The sequence below is a fragment of the Protopterus annectens genome, chromosome 4.part0 (assembly GCF_019279795.1).
Source record: "Protopterus annectens isolate FY-2018-M chromosome 4.part0, PAN1.0, whole genome shotgun sequence".
Classification (NCBI taxonomy): domain Eukaryota; kingdom Metazoa; phylum Chordata; order Ceratodontiformes; family Protopteridae; genus Protopterus; species Protopterus annectens.
In genome coordinates, this window is record NC_056733.1 from 392,208,979 (window position 1) to 392,233,993 (window position 25,015).

Sequence of the window (25,015 nt, forward strand, 5' to 3'; positions counted from 1 at the left end):
TGTGTGTGTGTGTGTGCGCGCGCGAGCACGCGCGTGCATGCACATGTATCTATCTATCTATACAGATATGCTTCCTGCAATGGACTGGCATCACCCCCAGTGGTTGTTCTCTGCCTTGCTTCCACTGCTTTCCTAGATCACCTCTAGCTCTTGCATGACCCTTAAATAGGATAAAGCTGATATCAGGGAATGGATGAATGCATAATGAATGCATACACTTTAGCTGCTTTTTTCTATGGTAACATTTGTTTATTTGAACTTCATCTGTTTTGTATTATACTTTGCAAAGGAGTAAAGTTGGGATGAGATGTGTATACTTCACAGATAGTAATAGAATATAATACAAGATTATTACAATTAACTATTTTTTATCCTCCCATTTGACTATTTTATGTTATACAAATATTACATATTCTTGTATATTAACAGAATTCTAGGTTGTTTTCTGTCAGTACATAGATCCCTAATCTAAACATTCTCATCTAATTAAGACAGTTTGACATTGTTGCCATATTTTCATCCATGGACCCATATGCATCCTGTACTGTTTTTGCTCCTCATAGCCATGTCAGAAGATTGTCAAATATACTCACTGTGTGCAATATCTGATTCAAATGAACTGGCTATGATGTGTTCCATCCTGTTCATGCAGTGTGTTACACCCCTCTTAAACACTTTATTTTAACAAATCATCTATTGCCACAGTTTATGCATCACACTGAACTAATGTAACATGCTGTGAAAGTACCTTAACCAGCAGTAATTCTATTTCTTCATTCTGACAACAGCAATTTCAGTTTCTCCTCATGGCTGAATTATATTAGCATGACCTTTTCTTCTTTAACAAACATAAAGGTAAAATACAAAAATACATTATATTTGAAACTAGCTACAAAGATGTATTCATTAAGCCAGTGTTTGTTTTGTTCTGTAGGATGACAGGACATTTTTTATAAGCATCTTTATTAAATCAAAGCGAAAACAGTGACAAGGTACACCTACATTAATAGAGAAGAAAATAATCTGTTGTAACATTTAATTTTTATTTCCATGCCATATATACATTTCCTTTTTAACAATCATTATTCACTCCAATATTATATATAAATTGCTCATTTCCTGCATTCCCTTAAACCTCCCTTCTCCTGATGAATATTAAATTATGTGCTACAGCTTTTCACCTGTCTATTTATTTTATTTTTATTTGTTTATTTATTTTAATGTGGCCAGTGGTAAAAGCCAACAGCACGTTAGGTACGCAGTTCAGAAAGTGGATTCCAGCAGGGGTGGAAATCATGATGCCACTGTACAGGGAACTGATAGGGTCACACATGGGAGTTCTATGTCCAGTTCTAATAGAAAACATGCAGTACAGTTAGCCAAATACTGAAGGAAGCAGAGGACATGAGTATCCATAAGGGACTCAGACAGACTGGTATATATACACTAAAAGACAAATAGATATATGTCTTGGAAACAGTGAATAACTGGGGCAAACAGGATTGGTATATTTGAAGAGAAAGGACAGGGAGGAAACATCAAGAGAAATATGAACCATAGGTGACAGGGATATGATTCGATTTAAGGTTATTTTCCTTTGTGAAATGGCTATCAGGGCCCTGAAATTGTCCATGTGTTTCAAAGGTTCTGTATAAATCAACACAGGTAGATCAAGGCTGTCCATGGAATAGAGTTAGGAAGGGATATAGGGTAGGGGTAGTGAAAAAGGGGCACTGTGACACATGGGTAACCAGAATAAACTGTCTTCTATGAACATCCGTGTGTGTTAATAATATGCTGTGAGATGAAATCTAGTTCTTTACTTCTTTCTTTTTGTTTTGTTTACAACCTAGACTATAAGAATAACGATGTATGCCAAAGTGCAGAACTCCTATTAGCACACATTTCTGAATCACTATACATTGTTTATTGATCTTAAGATGTACATCAGAGTATAAGTACAATCATACAAAGACCAATGTTCAGAGCTGAACAGACCTGCAATAGGACATATAATGTAGAAGTCTCAAATAAGAACCAGATGGCATGAGAAGAACAGAATAGAGACAGGGAAAGCAGTTGGGAAGATATTGAATTTGTCAGAATCTAGAATGTCATCCCTTCCATCATCAAAGTCTGCCTTCACATCCCATTCATGTTTTGTTATTAGAAGAATATGTCAGTCTAAACCTCAAATTCAGTACAGCACTTTCTTTTTTTACTGTCCAATACTGCAACAGACCCAAAGTGTTTTGTCATCTTTCCATGATGTGGTGATATCAAGGTATTTTCTAATGTAGCTTTTTTAAACATGTTGATATGCGATTATACAAATGCAAACAATTTCACACATTTTATAAGAAGAAATCAAACCCAAGAAAAAATAAAAGGACTGACATATGTTATGCATTTAGGGTCCAATTACATCTGGGTACCTATCTGGGCATTCAGGTCTAAGGATGTTATAGCCAGGATGTACTTGGCCCTCATCAGACCACCAATAGAGTACAATGCTCCCTTTTGCATGTACTGCAACAGACACCTACAGCAGCTGGAGAGACCACAGACATTCCTCACTTACATAAGTGTGTAATAACCATAGATTGTGCTTGGTTAAGTAGATGTTTAGGTTGAAGAGAACATGTTAGTCTCTGCAGCATTGGTTTAAGTGGAGTGACAGGGCTTTGCGTAGTTCTTAGTTACCCCTTCCCCTTACCTGACATACAGGAGCTTCCCATTGCTCATATCCTAGTTAAGCCCAACTTATAAATGTTGTGTCATTAATCTAGTTCACAAATTTTGAGACATCCTGTATTTTCATCAGTAATATCTTTAATACATAGCAAACCATTACTTATCCAGTACTTCCATCTAAGTGGTCTAGTCCCCAACCTTACAAAATTATATCCACACTTGGCTTTATTGACCAGTTAGTGCGGAGGATTAAAACTATGCCCTGTTACTGAGATGTGTCCTTGAGTAAGCCATTTAACCAGACAGTACTTTGAGATTGTCCATGAAAAGTGACCTTTGTAGCCAGTGGGTTTACAAAGGCTAACAGATAAAGAACATTTTTTTTTAAAAGATGCCTACTATAAAAGTGACTTTAGTCATTTAACAAGGCATAGAAACTGATATCAAAGCAACCCACACTGTCCTTCCATTAGGGTATGTTCACACTGTAAAAGGAAAATGCACTGTGGTGATCTTTAAGAGCATTTATTACTTCCATACCTTGTCAAAAATATAGTAAGCAACTGAGTATGTATGTTTTGCAATCTGAGGGGTAGCAAAAAGCTTACATTAATGGTATGTCTTTTCCACTGAATAAATAACAAGAAAAATATCCATAGCATAAAAAGTATTTCAGAAGTAATTCATAAGGAATATAATACAAGCAAGTCTTCAATATCCTTGTTGAACTCCTGGTAATTTATTACCTGTGTTGTGTACATATAAGCTCATGTTCTGCACTATGTATATTATAAAGTTCTTCAAAAGACCTTGGCTTAGCTGCCTCATCTCCATTAACTAAAGGATTTAAACCTTTTCCAGGAGGGTAGCACCTTTTACTAGCAAATGCTATCTGTTGCTGAAAGCTCTCCTTGACATAATGACACACAACCCTTTGCTTTGCAGGTTTTATACTTCCTGAACACTGCTGCAACATAAGCAACTCTCTGGGGACATAATGAGCTTTATGTAACTTTTCACGGGGTAGAGGAATCTAAATCACCACTGCATACCATACCATTCATTGACAGTATGTTTTTAACTTTGTGATATAGGCAAACAAATTTATATAAAACAACATCACATTTACAAACATTATAGGATATATCACAATATATGTGCTGTACAATCTAAGCAACATTACATAAATTATACAGTTCCTGTCTTCTCTTAAACCTCATTCCTCCTCAAATTTTTTTTCATGCATTGTTCCCACAATTTTCATTTTTTTTTTCTCTGTAAATTACTTCTACCCTTTTCTAAAGATCCAAATTCTTGTTCTTTTATCTCTTACAATATTCACTACTTCAAGTATAGCTGGCTTAGAGTTTGATTTCATTTTCTAGTATTCCTTTTTGGCAGCCACCAGAATTAAACTCAACAAGGCCTGCCTTACTAAGTCTAGACAATTCAGATCCTGTATCCCAGGTCAGAAAAATAATTTCCTTAGTAACACTCAACTTGCTCACCCAGTATTCTTGACTAAGTACGTTGTAGGTAATTTTTAAAAGTCTGCCAACTCATTACACCTCCAAAAATGACTTACATCTATACACCTGCTCACAGTTTATCTACCTTTTGTGAAACAACATTGAACATAAAACTATGCAGTTAAATGGTAGAGCCTTGTGTCATTTTCCTTTTTGTCAATGAAACACTGCTTTAAAATCATGCTCCTTCAGAATTTTAACAACATCTCTACAGAGCTTGTACAAAAGCTACCGTTAATGCAGTGAAAGATCAAGGAAAAGAAGAAATCAACTCAAATTTGTTTTTACTCTTTGATGGTTACATATACAGAACTGCAGGAATGCCTTGTTTCAGCAACATTCTTAGTTAGATTTTGCCTGGACAGTCTGTCAATCCTTACACTAAAAATGCATCTATATTTATCAAACACAATTGTCTGTTATTGCTCTAAGGCTAGGGCCCTTAGGAATAAATATGAAGGTGCAAACAGATAAAAATCTAGAAGCAACAAGGTAAATCGATCTGTTTGTTTGCCATTCCTTATCCAGGGATTTTTTTTTTTACTTGAAACAGAAGTACATTAAAATTCCAGGGTTTACAGATGACATCCACACTTTGGATTTGGAGTTCTATTATACGGTACAGCTCATATAATGTATGTACTGTGAGGAATTTAGTGGGAGACGTTTTTATCTCATATAAGAGTGGGGTACAATCCAAGGTTCCCTCTTTGAAGCCTGATACTATCTTTAAGAAACAGCAAGAAAAGTGAAATTAAAGTACAGAAGTAGACTGCCTGACTTATAGACAAACATATTATTTTGCAAGAACTTTTTCATAAAAAGTTCATGTCTGGATCCCAACCAGGAGAATACATTAGAAACTTTTTGCATATTTACAGAGATGAAAAGGTTGAAAAATAAATACTCTAATGAAAAAAGAGTGCAGAGGAAACATCTAATGAATATTTCCTGCTTAATGGCAAGCCATAATAAGTCAAAGTTCTCATAGTGCTGGCTGTTTAGGTTACAGCTCACTTTTATGTGAACTTTACAACACAATCAAGTTGTGCATAGTAACTCAGAAACAGTTGCAGTCTCTTTCTTTCTCTCTGTTTCTCTCTCTCTCTCTGGATGCTTAGTAGAGTTTCATGTATATGGCCAGCTTTCATGAGGTCATTAACATACTTGCCAAAAACTTTGAGAATGAACACATAAGGTGCACATCAAACAGAATTACTGCTCATGTCTTAAAGCCATAGAGCAATATGTTGCTTTTTTAATCTGCTTTTTAATAAAAGTTAAAAAAATGATCATGCAATGATGCATCCGTTTACATACACAGTTATCATGACATTTTAGCATTTTAGAACTTTCTTAGAATGCAAAGAGGACTTTGGATTAGACACTCTTGTCTTAAACACATCCCTCTGGTTTCTCTTGTACCAATATCCCTATGAGCAACACAGGATCTCTGTTCAGCTGCGCAGCCAGTTCCTACAAGTTCATGCTGCTGACCTGGCTGTGATTATTGCATTCTCACTCTGCAACTCAGGGAGTCCCCTGGAATGTTTATCAAAGTAGTACTTCTGTCTCTGTCATTTTCTTTCTTGAATGTATTTGACCTTGCCTTGCCTTGATTCGTTAATATTACGATGGTGGCAGAAGTTAGAAATATCCTCTATAATCTTCTGCTCTTTAAAAGCAGAGGTCGTGAGAGTTTCAGGTTTTGCAATGATGTAGTCGTATACTGTAAAACTGCAAGACGACGATCCTTGAAGTTAATAACAATGCCCTTTTTCATTAGAATGTTTATTGTCTAAATTGTTCTCACCACCTGGCCATTCGAATGTGGCTGCTATGCACTTGTAGTGACATGCTAAGAATGTTATTATTGTTAAAGTCTTTTACATTCCATAGTCAAATTGTGGATCATCATGTAATATTACAAAAACAGGTATGCCTTGCCTTAAGAAAGCAGACACTTCAATGCAAATATACCACCACCACTTGTAGCATGCTTAATTTAAACAATTCAGGGTTTTAGAATAATAATAATCTACGCTTATCAAGTACATGTCTTTTTTGAATTACAACAAATGTGTAAGCACTTATGTCTCACTCCATGGTCTTCTAATTACTGCATAATGTCAACAACTCTTCTTAGGTATCGTTATTATGGTATGAATTGCACACATCATAGCTGTGCATCATTTCTTTACTTTTCTCACATCCATTTTTAGTACCTCTTGCTCTTTCCTTGTATCTCCCTATTTAAAAAGTAAATTACATGTTCTCAAGTATATTTCGTCTTTAGTGATTGAGTAAAATAATCTTGTCAATTTTGAATATTATGCCTTAGACACAGAATATTTTCTCTCTCTCTCTCACTGAAGAAGCTTGTTCTTCTTTGCTATAAACACACCATGGATTTTTTTTCGCATACATACTTACTACTGTAAAAACTTAGCACATCTTTCTTCCATTCATTTCTAAATTACGTTTACCCATAAGCTACTGTCCTGGAGCACTTCTTTTACTATTCACATCACAGTGTTTATCATAGATGCACTTATTACTGGTTTCTTGGGCAGATTAAAACTCTTAGGTTCACAGGTTCATAGGTATTCACTAGGCCAATGACCACCAGGGCCCTTACATGCTTGGTCATGCAATTTAACTCAGTTGTGTCCCTATGTATCATGGGTGTTTATTAGCAGGGGTATATTAGTTAAGAAGTTTCTAGAAGTTATGTGGGAGGTATGTTAGTTTGGGCATTACTCTCATCTCTATCACAGATGGGATCAGACCTGGTGTGAATTTCTGATTTCCCATCATTTGGTCAAGGTAACATTTAAATAGAGTTAGAGATGGACTCTGCTTCCCATGGATGGAAAGCCTGTTCTAGAGCATGGGGATCTTCTGAGACACATATATGTCTATCAATATGTCTTATTTATGTCAAAAGCAAAATATAAATCTTGGATCTAATGGTTCGGATGCTGTTCATTTTGCAGATGTGCAAAAGGTCCATCAGAGCTGGATCCGAGGAAGCCTTATATGCCAGGTGGGTCTTTATCAGTTTGTCGAAGTCTAATTACAATGAACAGCAATTCATCGAATGGAAATCCCTGAGTGGCCATTCCTCAAACATTCACATCAATGAATGTTTTCCCCAGGGAAGGAGATGACTTTGCCAACAGACCAACTGGCGCGCGCACACACACACACACACACACACACACACACACACACACACATACACGCGCGCACACACACACACACACACACACACACACACACACACACACACACACACACCACAGTACATCAAACTCACCAAAGTGGCAGGCTACAACCCCCGCACCCCTCCTACGTATATATACCAACTCTGAGATTGCACTACAGTGGGGAAAAGGGCAAATTTCCATATGTTGGCCAAGTCATTTCAACATTCACTGATGTGAACATTCAGTGAATGGCCATTCTGTGAATTTGTTTCAATGAACAGCCGTTTACTGTAATTAGACTTTGACAAACTAATACAGACCCATGCCAGGCATAGATCGTCTTTCAGTAATGTGTAGGCGACAGGATAACCTCACAGTAACCTGTAGCAGACATAGTAATCTGTAGTAGACGTTGCTGTTCATAGCTACATCCTGCACAAATGGCATAGTTATCTCACATATATTAGGTTTAAACTGTAAGATGCTACTCATTTCCAAACTGTCATTAATTCCTGTTTTATCTTCGGATTTGACATTTGCAGTACTGCTTTGACTTTCTCTGACTCTGGCTTTAGCCCATCTATTGTCAGAATATCACTCCTATGAGAAACGAGACTCTTGTTATTTAAAGTTATACTCTCTCACTCTCTTTGGTAACTCTTATCCGTTTCTTCCCAAGCTCTTCTTTTGTTTGAACCCACATGAGCAGATCACAATGTATGATCAGAGCATTTCTAAGCCTTGAAAAACGTGTTGCATCTTTTCTTTCAAATACTTCCGGTGTTGATGGGATGCCACACATAAGTCCCATTAACCTGTATCTTCCTAAAGTCATATTAAATGTACACTGACAACTGCAGCTTTCTCCATCTAGCTTTATCTGCATGGTTTGCTTCTCACAGAAAAAAAAAAGAATTTAGCATTTGGCATAGCCAAGATAATGTCCTCAGATATAAGCAGTGAGTAACATTCTCTTTAATTGCTTTATTCCACTCAAGCAAATCAATAAAATGTGATTATTTTCTTGCTTAACAGCAGTGACCACGCTAATCACCCATTCTATTTCTGTTGCCTCTACTTCTTAATGAGACCTGTGTATTCCACTAAGTTTAATTCCTGTTTTCATCTATTGTTGAGAGCTTCCAGCACTTTTCATGTAGCACACATTACCGGCATAACATCTAGACTTATCTGAATGTGGTAATCTTCCAGTAAACCTGTAAACAAATCAGTAAGGTTATGCACTTTGTATTTCATATGAATCTGTAGACCATGCAGAATGGTTGTGCAGCTCTTCCTGTACACATTGACTTTGTGTCGGTATAATGAATATGTTTTGCCATGACAAACTTTCTACAAACTAAGCAACACAAAGCATTAAGTAAATTTCCTTCCTACAGTACTATTTGAAAAAAGATTCTATACTTTCTATTTTACACTCATATTTCATTAGCTTTTGACCCAATCAGCTTCATTTGGTGTTCTGAATATGTCAATAATGTCCACAGAGTTAACCATTTGAAATGTCAAGGTCCACTATCATTCGGCCCTTAATGTTGAGACTGAATGGCTGAAAAAACAGACTTGTATACCAAGTCTGAGAATGGCCATTTCTCAGACTATTCTTTTCCCTCTGAAGTATGGTGATCTTGGAGTTTGTATATGTAAGTTCAGGAGGTGTGGGGAGCTTGCCCCCCCCCCACACACACACACATTGTGAAAATGAAGCTTAAAGAAGAAGAACAATGTTAAATATTTACTCTTCTTCTGCATTTTTGGTGTTTTTATTTTCAGCATGTTAGCATTTGACATTACAAGTGTCTATATTTCAATAGGCAATTGTCCACAGAGATTTACCCTCACTGCCTTAGGATTCCCGGATGTTAAATGCACTTTCTGACAAACTATTCTACACTGTAACAGTATCAAATTTAAATTAATTTCTTTGCTTATCAGTTCTGAGCTTTTCTTGTCTGACTGATTATTGTTACGTGTGCTTTCTTCTCTGATGTTACAGAACCAACTCTTTTCATTTTAATAGTACCATTTCCATACTTTGTCAAAATGATGTGCAAATTAATTTGAGCAATCTTATGTTTTCATTTACACATCTTTGTAAGATGATTCATTTCACCATAACTTATCCAATGCTCATTAAATGCTGGGAATGTCTAGCTCTATGTCTTATATAGCTATGCCTAGTACACATGTCTTAAATTACTACTGCTGCACACATTCTGTGCACCTCACTGCTTTTTCCTGTCCCTGTTATTATTACTGCATATTTTCACCTTAGGCATCATTTGTACACTACACTCACATTTTACCTTACTCTCTTCTGTGATCTTAAACTAATCAACTTAAATATGTGGTTGTAATTTCACTTGTTCTCTACACATCTGCAGCTTCAGATAAGGCCAATTATGCCTGCAAAGAAAGCATTCATCTTTTCTGATCATGTCTTATACCACAGATAATTATGTATTTTATCAATGAATCATATACCTCACCAAATTCAATCCTTGTCTTAATTTCTATAATTTTCATGAGCTTTGAGTTATTGTAAAGAGTAAATAGTGAATAAAAGGAATTTTGTTTCTGTGTAGGTTAATTAACTCCAGTTTTTCCCTTATAGCTGATATGTATTTTTTCTTGTTTTGAAATGTAACACTATTAAATATTTGTAATTTGTTTCCTCTCAAAAAACATAGCACTTACTACCTTTTTTAGGCTTCTTAGTGTTCTGCCACCATGAGAAACAAATTCAATATCCAAATTCTGAGCTCTCAGTTCTCTTCTAAACTCATAATGTTATAGTTGAATATCTACTTCTTCAAAATAATTAAATATTCTTAGGGCATTTATCAAGTTGTGTGAGTAATAACAAAACTGAAACTACACTCATCTGTTCAGCACCACCACTAGATAACCTCCAGTATATCACACAGCAGACACTCATCTCCACAGAATCCTGTCTTTCAGATCATGACCTACTTCTTAATGCTAAAAGATCTAACTAATGCTTTTTACCCCCAAAAATTACTCTCAAGAAAACAATCATTCCATATTATATCATCCAAGGACACAAAAACTGCAACTGCTTCTCAAATGAAACTCCCAGGAATCTCATTCAATGACAGTATTAGATATTAGATGATATTAGATATTAGATATGAACCCCTGTGACTAGCACTTGCTCTAGAACCTGCTGGAAAGCACTAGGAAGCCTGAAACTGATACAAGCACTCAGCTCTCCTTGCCAATAAGGAGAAATTAATCATAGGCACTAAACAGCCTACAATTGCAAAGTACCTTGCAAAGGTAAGGGAAAACAGCTCTTGAACTTTACAAAAAAGCACCTAAACTGGCATGTCCAAGGGTCAGCTTCCAGTGATTTCTCCTGTCCACCTGGTGAATCTGGGCATACTGGGGCAATGCGGCAACTGTCTCATGTACACAGACAATCCTCTCCTCCTACCACCCAACACTACAACCTGCGAGAGATGCACTTACGTAGCCAAACTGGAAACAAAGCTCTCTCCGGTCAAGATTGTGCTAGACAGTCAAGAGGAGAAGGCTAACACCTGCATTACACCTCTAACAACTCATAGCACTTTAAAACCCACACCATCAACACCCACACATAGCAACACTAAACACACATATGCGGAGGGCCTTAACATTAACCTGCCCAAGCAACAAGGACCTCCGAAGCCGAAACGCAAACAAACACCAGTCACAACCAAAGTGACACATAACTCACAACACCAGTGTGCCACCCAACAACAGCCCCTAAGGCAAGATAATGTACCCAACACTTTAGTCATAGGTGACTCTATAGTCAGGCACACTGATGTCCCACTCACCAGGCTGAACAAGGAGAAAATTACAGTCAGTTGGGTGCCGGGATCCGCCACATAACGCATGCACTCAAGTCACTCCACAACAAGTACAAATACGACTCTGTCATTGTCCATGCTGGAGTGAATGACTTGAGATGTACCTCACTGGACTACATGAAAAGAGACATGGAAGAGCTCTTGGATCATGTGACCCAGGCAGGTATGACCCTAGCCCTGAGTAGCATCCTGCCTTCGCCCAGAATGATACCACAGTATAAAGACAAAATGATTGACTTCAACAATTGGCTAAGCTTATGGTGTCATACAAAGGGGATCCAGTATTTGTCTGCCTGGGAAGACATGATCAACATGAGTATGCTTTGCCAAAGATGGTCTGCACCTGTCACCCCTGGGATTCAGGTTACTGGCTAAAGCTCTTGCCACCCCTATAGTGCCTTTTTTAGGCAAGGTTCAAAGGATAAAACCACCACCGTAACAGATACAAGCATGCAAAATCTGAAGGTAATGCTACTCAATGCTAGAAGTCTAAACCTCAAAATGCACTCTCTTGAGGCACTCCTAAAAATGGAGAACATTGATATCCGTGCAGTGACTGAGACCTGGTTCAGGGCTCCAGAGAGCACCCCTGCAATACCAGGCTACAATTCTTACCACACTTTTCGGCCACAAAACCAAGACCGAAACACTAAAGGTGGAGGAGTGTCCATATTCACACCTCCAGGCTAGTTGCCCAACACAATGCATCTGACATTCTCCAGGTGCAACTAACACTAGGTAAGACTGCAATCCAAATTGTAGCTTGCTACAGATACCCCACCATACCCCAAGATTCTCACTACACCTTCCTAAACATACTGGAAAATATTAAGATACAACCAAACACCCTAATACTGGGTGATTTCAACTACCCTGCATTTATTGGGAAAACTACTCGGGTACCAACTCCTTTTCCCAATGATTCTTGGAATTCATAAATTCCAATGCAGTGGATCAACTAATCCATTGTCCCACCAGGGGCTCCAATATCCTAGACCTGGTCATTACCAACATGGGAGATAGATGCTCCACACCAGTGGTCACCCTCTCATTGGTCAGGTCTGACCATAAGCAAATCACCCTTGGCAGCCACATCCCACCCCCACCCCCTAGTAAGGAAACCTCCTTAAAAAAAATTTCCAAAGCCAACTTCATGCCACTGAAGTCAGAAGTGACAAACTTCATGACACCCACACAGACGGGATCTGGAAATTCGACTGCAGAATCCTACACTAAGGCACTGTACGAGCACATCCACTCGTGCATGAATCGTGCCATCCCATATAGAACCAAGATTCTCTTCTCCAAAAAAAGGAAGCCAATCTGGTGGTCCCCATGCTATAAACAAACTATACAACAGAATGAAGAAACTGTTGCAGAAAAGAGGAAAATCCCAGGATGCAAAAAACTCCCTCACCAGCCTCAGTAAGAAGCTGAGATCCCTCATAAAATCCTCAAAAGCTAGTTACGAAAATAAAATTGCCAAAGATTCCAAAGACAACCACAAGGCATTCTATAGTTATGTCAAGAATCTAAATGGAAATGCTCAGATCTGCTCTGAGCTACAACAGAATGGCATTAAATATACTGATCCCAAGGATATTGCCAATATCCTGGCAGATCGATTTAGTGCCAACTTCACCCCCCTTTCACCCCCTAAAGGGCCCATCTCAATACCAAAAGATTGCCAAATTCTGATAATCACAGCCACACAGGTAGAAACAGCACTCTCCAAAGCTAAGAATACAGCATCCATGGGACCAGATGACATCCCTGGCTGTGTACTACATGAACTACAAAATGAACTGGCACCCCACCTAAGTGTCATGTTTAAAAATAGCCTCACCTCAGGCTTCGTGCCCACTGAGTGGCGCACAGCTACAGTTATCTGGCTCCACAAGGGAGGATCCGCCTTGGATCCCTGGAACTACCGTCCCATCAGTCTAACAAGCCTGATCTGCAAGGGCATGGAACGCATTATCATGGAACTTATAAACAAAGACATTGGCAGCCTTCAAACACTGGAACCCACCCAGTTTGGGTTTGTGAAGGGCCGATCTTGTCTCATGCATCTGATTGACTTCTTCACATTGATCTCCAGAGCTGTGGACGAGGGTAAGGCGGTCCACACAGCCTATCTGGACCTTGCCAAGGCCTTTGACACCATCCCCCACTCTGGAATCATAGATAAACATACTAAGCTGGGCATAAATCCCTGCATCACTCGATGGGTTGCCAACTGGCTTACTGACAGAACCCAGACTGTAAAAGTAGCCGACTCCAAATCTAGCTCCCGACAAGTGACAAGTGGAGTACCTCATGGTTCAGTCCTGGGACCACTTTTGGTTGGCATCTACTTCTCTGAAGTACAGGCCAACACTAAGGGACTCTGGCTAACAAAGTTTGTAGATAACTGCAAACTGGGAGCCATTATTGAATCCCCAAATGATGTGGATATTCTACAAAAGGGCCTTACAACAACAGATGCCTGGTGACAGAGCCATGGGCTCAAGCTTAATGCCAAGAAATGTATAGTTATCCCCTTTGGAAAAACACATGTACCCATGAACTACCACATAGGTGGCAGGACACTAAACATCGAACGTGTGATGAGAGACTTAGGGACACAAGTGGACAGTGGTCTCACTTTCGATAACAACATAGCCACAACAGTCAGGAAATCCTTCTATTTGGCACATCTCATCACTAAGGGCTTTTCATCCAGAAAAAAGGAGGTCATTGTCCCACTGTACTCATCCCTCATTAGACCCATTATAGAGTATAATGCCCCATTTGGTATGTACCTCACAAGACATCTGCAACAGCTGGAAAGGCCACAGAAATACCTCACTAAAAGAATCACAGGCCTAAAGCAGATACCATATGCTGACCATCTAAAAAAAACTCCAGCTATACTCTGTGGCATATCGTCTACTCAGAGGCGATCTCTGCTTAACATACAAGGTCATGTCAACCCTGAGCTGTTGGACATGCTCCACTTAAAGAAATCCCAATCCCTCAGGGCCACACGCTCCAGGGATCTAAACCTTATCATCACAATGAACAAAACATGCTTGAGGAATAGGTTCCTGACGCAGAGACTCCCCATACTCTGGAATAGACTGCCCATACATGTCAAGCAGAGTGCCTCATTGGCCCTTTTCAAAAGGAACCTTGAAGATTGGATGGTAGATACGAAATTCACCCCGGGGTCATGTCAGTCACCCTACTAGACAGGGGCCCAGAGAAGTAAATATTGTGGGAAGACATTTCCAGGGAATTGTTTTGGCTAGGCTTGCATAGGCCTTAGGGCCGATAGCCTAGTACCAACCTATGAACCTATGTACTCCAAGCCATAAAGAAAACCCATAAAAAAACTAGGCTACCTCTACATGGCCAAAAATGCTCACAGATAACACTAGAAAAGTAATAGCTGAAACCAATCTATTCCCTTCCCTCCTACATGCATCATCTATCTTCATAAATAAAATATGAACAGCACCTTCTGCTTGTACAAATGCCCGTCTCTAAGAAATCTACTGCAACCACAAACTAGTAGCAAAACCCTATATTCCAACAACGCATTCCTGCTAGACACAACCAAATCTAATATCTCTGCTGGTGATTCTCCATACTCCCACCTTGTCAATAAACTGTGGAATTATATGTCACTTCACTTAAAACATATCAAAAAGAAAAACATCATCAAAGCAGAACTAAAATGACACCTCAGAAATAACTCCTGCACTACTCCTGGATAAACTCATAGGACACCCTATCTATATACCCAGAAATTCTGTTATCAATCCTCTCTTCACCTATCACTACTTTAGTCATGACACCACCCTCTCATCCCCATATTGTTTATACACATCCTCACTAGCCACTTTCTTAACCCCATCCAACAGCATTTGCTATTAATTCTTGTCACATGTATAACTATTGCCACACATACTGTCACAACATACACTAGTAACTCTACTGTCACAACATATCCTAGTAACTTAACTGTTACACATACCGATAAGCATAAACTAGCAACTCTAGTGTCACACATACTGTCACAGCATTTACTAGTAACTCTGCTGTCAAATATACTGTCACAGCATTTACTAGTAATTCTATTGTCACACATACTGTCACAGCATATAGTATTAACTCTACTGTCACAACATACACTAGTAACTCTACAATCATGCATACTGTCACAGCATACCCTAGTAACTCTACTGTCACACATACTGCCACAGCATATCCTAGTAACTCTACTGTCACACATACTGCCACAGCATATGCTAATAATTCTACTGTCACACATACTGTCAAAGCATGTAATAGTAACTCTGCTGTTACATATATTGCTAAAGCATTTATGGGACTTACGTACTATCGCAACCACATTTTGAGGAGCCATAATTCACAATGTCATCGCCAAATACCACACTTTCCTTTTTCCCCTGAAAACCCAAGTGTTCAAAAAGAAAAAAAAAGGTAAGAAAGTAAGAAAATGTAACTGCAGAATGCTTACAAACCAAAGAAACCGACACGCAAGGGTATTTTGGAGCAGCCATAATTAGCAATGTCATTGGAACAAGTGAACATTTGCCTTGACAGAAATGTTATGAAGGCTAGCCTGTTTTAAAAGGAGACAGTTCTCATTCCCAGGGTGAGTGCAGTGCATGTGATAATACGTAAGTACCATATCGCCAAGTACCACACTTTCTTTTTTCCCCTGAAAACCCAAGTGTTGAAAAAGAAATTAAAAAGTAATACATTAAGAAAACATCTTCAGATGCATAATGCATTCAAAAGCTGTAACCCAGCATGTATCTCACCACAGAAAAGTATAAAACAATTGCTTGTGTCACAGCAGGCAGGATTTCACTTTAACCCAAGAAATAACTGCCTGCACTCACCCTGGGAATAGGAACTGTTTCCTTTTAAAACAGGCTATCCTTCATAACATTTGTGTCACGGTAAACTTTCACTTGTTCCAAGTACGTGTATATGGCAGTCTTCGTGAAATAGTTGGAAGCGGTAAAGGATGACAACTGTAATTTTGCATACTTGTAAGTTTATGGCATCCAACTGACCAAGGAGGCAACAGCACACACCCACTTTCCCCACCACAGTTAAGAGATTACATTTCTTAGTTGTGCAGCCTAAGTTGACTTCAGCAGCTGAGCAGCACAGTTCTGAATAAGGTGTACAAGTACAACCCCCGGCAATGGCCTAACTGAAGCATTTTGACATACAATGCAAGGGACCATCCATATGAAAACCAAAAAAAAAAAAAAAATATCGGCATTTACGTATTATCGCATAATCTTTCCAACCAAGAGCAGATGCCTTTATAACAAAATGAAGCAAATGACCATGACATGAAGAACGCTTACAGGTTTGTAATGTGGTTGCGATAATACGTAAGCACTACATTTACTAGTAACTCTACTGTCAAACATACTGTCACAGCATTTACTAGTAACTCTACTGTCATACATACTGTAACTGCATATAATATGAAGTCTGCAGTCACAGCATATAGAATAACGTCTACTATCTCACATACTAACACAGCATATGCTAGTAATTCCACTGTCATGCATACTTTCCATCTTTCTGACAGTTCCATTTTTACTTATCTCTTCACTTCACCACTACTCTCCATTCTCTTTTCTTCTAATTTCCACCCTTACTCTTCACTACTGTATAAATACTACTTTTCCTACATAAAACATAATAATATAAAAGCACTGACCTTATAACAAACATTACTCTAACCTTCCACTAATGTGATTATGACTCTACTGTAAATACTGGTTTATCTAATCCTACTGTAAAACTGATAATGTATGCCTCTACACTGTACATATGATTTTATTTGTCTTCATTTCTGTATTCACAAATACTAGGTATATAAATTGTTAATCTCTGTAAAAATATTCAAAGTTTTAATTTCTGTAACGGTGTTTCATTCTGATGTTCAAATATTTGTATAACTTTTTGTGGAACTTTTTTTCCCTGGTTCTCCACTGAAAATGGATTTTATCTCAGCCGGACTATCTCAGTAAACACAGAGGGACAGAGAAAATAAATAAAAAACATATACATTTCCCTAGGATTCAATAACACCTATACAAAGTGTACACTAAGTGTATACCATTCTGAGTGAACAGATAACACAGACATAACTCACACCTTCCTCCTAATTTTAGTTTTGCTACTGATATTCTTGCAGCCTTAAATACTGAGGGGGATTCATAAAGGTTACCACAAAGTGTAGACGACATACACACTTACTGTAATCTTTCTGAGCGACTAGAAAGCACAAAAATGAGAAAATAATGGTCTTGAATACATATTATGTACACTTAGTGTACACTTAGCGAAACTTTATTGAATCTGGCCCGAGTGGTATTTTGTTAGCTGCATTACTGAGGGAACTGTGCTCTGCATACTACAAAGTACATTATTTTTTAGTCTACTGTCCATTGCATATGAAAAAAAAAGAAAAGTACTGCAAGCATACAGTTATGAGGGGTGCATACTTAAGGAGTATATATCAATATGCGTAAGAAAAAAAGATCAGCACAAGGAACTAATCTCAGTCCCAATTGTCAAGTAGCATGTGAAGCTGTTCAGCCATAAGAAGGAACTAAACAGTGAAGATCCAAAGACATATTAAAGCCATACCTTTAACACATCTTCATCAACCGAGGTGCATTCTACCGAATCTGACACATCTCTTACTGTCCCATCCTCCTCAACAGCAAAGATTTTCACTGGAACCGACACTGTCCTTCCAGTGAGAATTGCTGTATTCAAGATTTCAGAATCCTAAAGATAAAAATGAATTGCTGGTTAGGAAATGCTGCTCTCTGGTGCAAGACTTTATTTACAGTAACCAATGTGAATGTTCATTTTTAAACCCTTTATAATCTTTCTCCCACAGACAAAAGAGTTGCGCTTTACCCTTTCTACTTTCTTAACCTTCTGAGAAAGATCACTTTGTATAGCTTGCAAGGTTCTAATCCTTTCTCTCATAACAATCTGCTGACAGTTTAGAGCTCTGTACCACCAACTTGTTCCAGAACCTATTTACAATATTATAATACTACTCAGTTCAGTGTTGGAGCCTGTAGAGTAAGGATATTATGTCATAGTATGTACCATTACAACCAACAGTGATTAAATAAAAGTGCTAACAGGCTTTTAGATTAATGACATGGAGAAAGCTTATAACTCTGAATCAGATTCCTACATCAGTTGTACATTGAATAGCTACTCTTCCACATAAATTTTACTATTCCTTTCATGTTGTACCCAAAGGTGAGGGTATCACCCATTTAAAATATGTTTGCATGTAAACTGATAGTAATACGACCAGCTCAGTGAGAGTATTTTTGTAGCACATAATGTATAAACTCAACATGAAAATAAATGTCAAGTTTATATTTTAATGCAGTACATCTGTTGTGATGACTTTAGAAGCAACATATGTCAATTTCTATTATGAAATGAGAAAATTAGATTTGGAACCAATGCAGTGTTACAATTCCCTGTACTGTAACTCCCATCAGGATTCAATTAATCTTGTTATATAAATCTGGATGTTGTAACATGAGCATTTTAACTTCTGGACCTTTCTTTCCTTTTTGGACAAAGCAACTCTGAGATACTACCTCCCTAAATCATGCACTCTGCAGTTTACTAGATAACATCAGCAAACAGAATTGAATTTCTCTGTGCTAGCATTAAGTATGTTGGCTGTGATAATGACTATTCCCACTGGGAATGCACATCCTGTGGTCAGAGTATGCTACTCCAAAAAAAAAAAAAAAAAACATTTACAGCATTGATGAAAGTGCTTTGTAGTAGTAAAAAACAACAAAGTGTGCATCACTACAGTTGCTCGGGAGCTGGACTTCAATCCACAGTCAGCTGTCAAAAGGCCTAATAGGATTACTCTGTCTATTACTAAACTCCAATATGCAGAAACATCGATGCACATTGCACCTATTTCTGCCTATTGAAGCTAACAAAATAAAATAATAATAAAAAAGTGGCCAAAATTAGACCAATCACAAAAGAAAACAAATTCTTTCCTTCTGTGATTGGTCAACTGAAAACAAAACAGTACATTCAGACACACTTTGTCTGCATAGTGATACTGTTAAGGAAAGGGATTTAGGTAAGGTAATATGTAGGGTTAGTATTAGGGGCAGTAGCAGATCAAGGGTATGCACACATGAGAAAGGACCTTTGCCCTTCTCCATACTACCTTATATATAAGTATTAACCCTAATCTTGTTGCTGCCCTATACATTACCTTATTAACACCCCTTTCCCTAACAGCATCATTACACAAGACACTTCAAATACAACATCTCACATATGCAACAATAGCTCTGTCCTGTTACCTAGTTCTTACTCTCTCTCTCACTCTCTTTCACACACACACACACACACACACACACACACACACACACACACACACACACACACACACACACACACACACCTACAAAACACAATCAATCCTCTTCCCTAGTTCCTTATTCCAACTTTATCTCACAAACACTTATACACACATTCCCACTTCTAATGCTTACATTTTGGTATCTCATTTTGGAAATGCATGCAGCCCCACTTATGGTAACAGTAGGTATATTCCACACAGCAAAGGAACAATTGATAGACCATCTTTTGAAGTATCCTGCAATCTATAAGAAAAGACTTTCATATAAATTGCAGTAATAAACTCTGCCGGTGACCTATGCATTCAGCAGAGTTTATTGCAACAATATATCTATCACTCTCTCTCTCTCTGTCTGTTTATACGCCCTCTATGTATCTATGTATTTGACTGTCTCTCTTATCTGTATCTGTCTATCTACCTGTCTAGTCTATTTTTCTGTCTGCCTGTTGCATTCTGTCTGCCTATCTGTCCATTCAGCTATCAGTCTGTGTCTGTCTATCTAAAGAGTCCTTATTACAAAGACTATTAATTAGGCAGTAAGGGAAGTAAATCTGAGATGATGTTTGTAGCATGGATCTTGAGAGGCACATGTCATTATTCATGTGAAATCAAATGAGTTACTTGGGGTTCCATGGAGCAGACTAGGGAGGTTGGGGGACATGCCCTGAGCTGGGCTGTTGCAGACTAGGGAGGTCGGGGGACATGCCCTGAGCTGGGCTGTTGCAGACTAGGGAGGTCGGGGACATGCCCTGAGCTGGGCTGTTTGTATGTCTGTATGCTTTTCTTTTTCTTTGATGCACTGCTCATACTATACTTAGACACGATTAGAGATAATTAATAGGCTAATGATTGGTTAACATGGGTGGTTAGTGTAAAAAGAATGCCTGCAAATGGGAACTGAGAAAGTGTGTAGGTACAAAAGTGTCTGCAAGTAGTATCACAGGATGTTTGTGAGCACAAAGGTACCTGCAAATGGCCTCAAGACATCTATGGGAAGAAAGTGACTGTATTTAACTGTCAGTAAATGGTATTTCAGGACGTATGGAGATATAAAAAATCTTGAAATATGGTCTCAGAAAGAATGTGGGCATGAAAGCTTCAGCAAATGGGATCTCAGAAAGTAAGCCAGTATGTGAGTATGAAAAGGCCCATAAATGGGGTCTCAGGAAGTTCAAGGGCTCAAAGACTGCCTATAAAAGGGATCTGAGGAAGTAAGTGGGGTGAAGGTGCTGACCGGTGAGATTTCAGTGCCAGCAAATGGGATTTTAGGGTGTATTTAGGCATAAAGGTGCCTGCAAATGGGATCTCAGGAAGTATTTTCACATAAAACTGCATGCAAATGGGATCTGAGGAATTGTGCAGGCAGAAAATACCTATAAAAGTATCTAGGCATATAAGTGTGTGCAAATCAATACAGAGGAAGTAATAAGGAAATAAACAAGGATGGAGTAAAAGGAGTGCTGCTCTAAAAATAGGCCTGTACAAGAGGGGAAAGCAGGAAATGACTGTTGTATAAAATGAGCTCAGGAAGACAGGAAAAGGTTGGTAAATAAGAAAGAGGTTGAAGAACATAGAACACAATGCTGTTCAAAGTCAAGGGTCTGCAAAACAAGATGAGAGAACTGCAGGACACTGTGGCACCTAATGAAGTAGGTAAGCCAGGCATCACTGAAACATGGGCACTGGGTAAGAGTTACCAAGAAATGGTAGATTCCGGCTTTCTTGTCCTCATTAGTGACAGGAAGGAAATGGTAGTGTCTGTTTATGTGTCTCTCATTTCATTCTCTATCTGAATAGCTGTGAGCTGAAATCTGGGTTTATCCAACTTTGGTTATGATAAGACTGTTCATTTGATTTAAAAAAATATTAAGCTAAATCTACTAATATTTTAATTAATCCATTATTAAGAACGCGATTCGTTTGCAATTTAAATGTATTAGTTCGGAGGTGGTTTACTGCTGCTTACAAATGTTGATACATGGTTCATATTTTGATATCTTGTGCACTGCTATTCTCCAAATCAGTTTAGGTCTGTAGACATTTCATTTTTTATTACTAACCTGTCTGGGTGTGTGTTTGTGAGTGCATTTATGTATGTCTATGTGTGTGTGGACTGTGTGTGTGTGTGTGTGTGTGTGTGTGTGTGTGTGTGTGTGTGTGTGTGTGCGTGTGTGTGTGTGTGTGTGTGTGTGTGTGTGTGTGTGTGCGTGTGCACGTGTGTGCGTGTGTGTGTGTGTGTGTGTGTGTGTGTGTGTGTGTGTGTGTGTGTGTGTGTGTGTGTGTGTGTGTGTGTGTCTGTGTGTGTGCATGTATCTATAGGGGGTATAAATGAAAATGAATGAATGTTTCACTATTTCATGAATTCAAGGATACAAGCTCAGGACCTAAACTGGTCACTTAAGAGCTTGCTTGACTGATACCCCAGATAAAAATATTATTTTTGAACCAACCATCAATTAATTTTATTATAGATGTCTAATGTCTCAGCACTACATATACTTTGTGTAGGGAATTCTTTAATCTACCAACTCTTAGATGAAAAAATGGTCAATGAATCAGTGTTTTAGAATAAGACAGATCAATCATTAAGTAGTCACACCTTGTGTTTACATAATGTTTTATGAAATAAACACCAAGTGGGGAAGCCATGCACTATCCTTAAGACATCTGTAGGTTAAAATCAAGTCACCTCTAACAGTCTATACTGTAAAGAGCAGAGAAAACGATGCCTGTCTACTTTTTTATATTAACTGCCTTATTCCCATTATTTTCTTAGTATATGTTCTCTCTATATGTTGTAATTTCATTATGTGAGAAGTTCTGTACACATATAATGACCCACAATGTTCAATTATTGGTCATATATTCATCATAAATAAAGGAATACATACTTTTTTGTCTCTACTGGTGATACTATGCAGTATTTTTCTAATCAACCTATAACACTGTTGAACAATTAACTTGCCGTGTTTGTCAAAGAGTAAACTGGAGTGCAATGAAATTCCCAGTTCCCTAACTATTGGCACTTCCGGTAACAATTCATAGTCCAGGATATAGGGTACTACCAGTTTGAAAGTCCATGGTACTAGACATCACACTTTTTAACAATGAATTTAATGTCAGAATTTTTTATAGTCGTGGATTTGATGACTACATAACTTTTTGTTATGGTGAGTATGGCAGCACTTGGCTGCGTTAAGCATATTTGCTTGGTTAGCTGCTATATATGACACTTTCTTTTTCCGGGAGTATAATTTACTATGATATAAATACTACCTCATTTGATGACAGGTTTGCTCCAATCACGAACTTTGTCTGTAGAATACTTTGAGTTAATATATTTGTATGTCGGAATGATATAGTCTTTTTACAGTAATCCTTGAGACTACATAAATGTTAACTGATCTAACTATTGTGGAAATGAATATCCATGTATCGGAAAGTAATAATATATGATGGAAACTTATCCTTATGAAATAAACTAGGATTGTTAATTAGACATTTTAGTGAAGTCATACTTCACATTGCTCTCCTTTCCAAATATGGGTATGGTTTCCTGAACTAATTTACAGAGGCGGGACGCCGGTGTTTGAGCAATTTTATGTATTTTATTAATTAACATGATATTTATAGAAAGGTAAAGGTCCAATGCTGTGTTTTAGAACGAAATGTTCAATAGATTTTATATGTTGGTTTTAATATAATGTTAGATGGTTTAAAATAGCATTGCTATTTTTTACTCAACTTGATTGTTTATCATCACTAACGAGCCTACAGTTTGCTAATTGATTCCAATTAGTTTGATTAGTTTGTTAACTATGACAAAGGGTTTCTATAAAAGTGGCTAGTTTTTTTTTTTTTTTTTTTTTTTTTTTTTTTTCATATGATTGTAACCTGATGAAGCACAACTTGTTTGTGTGAAAGCGCTCGTTCCTGTTCTGTTTCTACAATAAATGCTACTTGGATTATATCGTGGTGGTTTCGAGCAGTTTTTTCAACAAGTTCTGTACACATATAATGACCCACAATGTTCAATTATTGGTCATATATTCATCATAAATAAAGGAATACATACTTTTTTGTCTCTACTGGTGATACTATGCAGTATTTTTCTAATCAACCTATAACACTGTTGAACAATTAACTTGCCGTGTTTGTCAAAGAGTAAACTGGAGTGCAATGAAATTCCCAGTTCCCTAACTATTGGCACTTCCGGTAACAATTCATAGTCCAGGATATAGGGTACTACCAGTTTGAAAGTCCATGGTACTAGACATCACACTTTTTAACAATGAACCTCATTCCCTTGGAAAGGGACCATTTAGCCAACATGTCCAGATAGCTTTAAAAAGAGTTATGGTCATGTATATTAGTAACCACATGGCCTATCTTGATGTCATCAGCAAACCTGTTTATCCAAATATTGTTAGAAAGTGGACACACACTCAACCATTAACAAACCAAACTGTATTGGGCCCAAAATGTTTCCCTGCAGCAAATCCATTTTGTGTGTGTGTGTGTGTGTGTGTGTGTGTGTGTGTGTGTGTGTGTGTGTGTGTGTGTGTGTGTGTGTCTGTGTGTGTGTGTGTGTGTGTGTATGTGTGTTCTGGTGTTTAACGTTAATGAGTGTTTCTGAGTGAGGGTGAGTGTGAGTGTGGGACTTGCTTGTGGATGACTGGACAGGTGTGTGTGTCTGTGTATGCAGATGCATGGATGTCTGAATGTGTGCACGTGTGTTTGCAGAGGGGTGCCTTGGCTAAAGTGATATACAGGCTGCTAGGAAGAGCACTAGCATACTCAGGATTGACAGTGCAGTGTTCTGTACAGAGATTGTAATAGTGTGGGTTTCCCATGTCTCTGAATCAGAATTTCTCTCTGTTGCACTAACTGTCCAACCCATGTTGGGGAATTAGTTCAGGTTAAGATGTGTTCTTTGAATTCTCTCTTTATTATGCAGCTTTTGGAAAGACATTATATGGCATATTATTCAACCCTACCATTTTGGTGAACTAGGTGTATTGGTTTTTACCTTTACTTTTTTAACTTTTTGAAGTGTCTGTTAAAGGTATGAAATGCAGGAAGAAAGTGCCTGGTACCTGAAAAACATATCCATTGATTACAAACCAGTATATCCTCTTCTGAATATTTTCTCATTGCCACTGGGTAATATAAATCATTTCATATCTGTGAGTAAATTATATCATA

At 38.0% G+C, this 25,015-nt stretch overlaps 1 protein-coding gene across 1 annotated transcript in view; it reads right to left on the bottom strand.

Moving 5' to 3' along the window:
- The window catches only part of TMEM132C (transmembrane protein 132C), a 2,628,872-nt gene that overhangs the window by 513,915 nt on the left and 2,089,942 nt on the right, over positions 1–25,015 (bottom strand). The window contains exon 5 of the mRNA XM_044068345.1: positions 18,025–18,168. Within this exon, the coding sequence (XP_043924280.1) occupies positions 18,025–18,168 (144 nt within the window). The remainder of the gene's footprint in view (positions 1–18,024; positions 18,169–25,015) is intronic.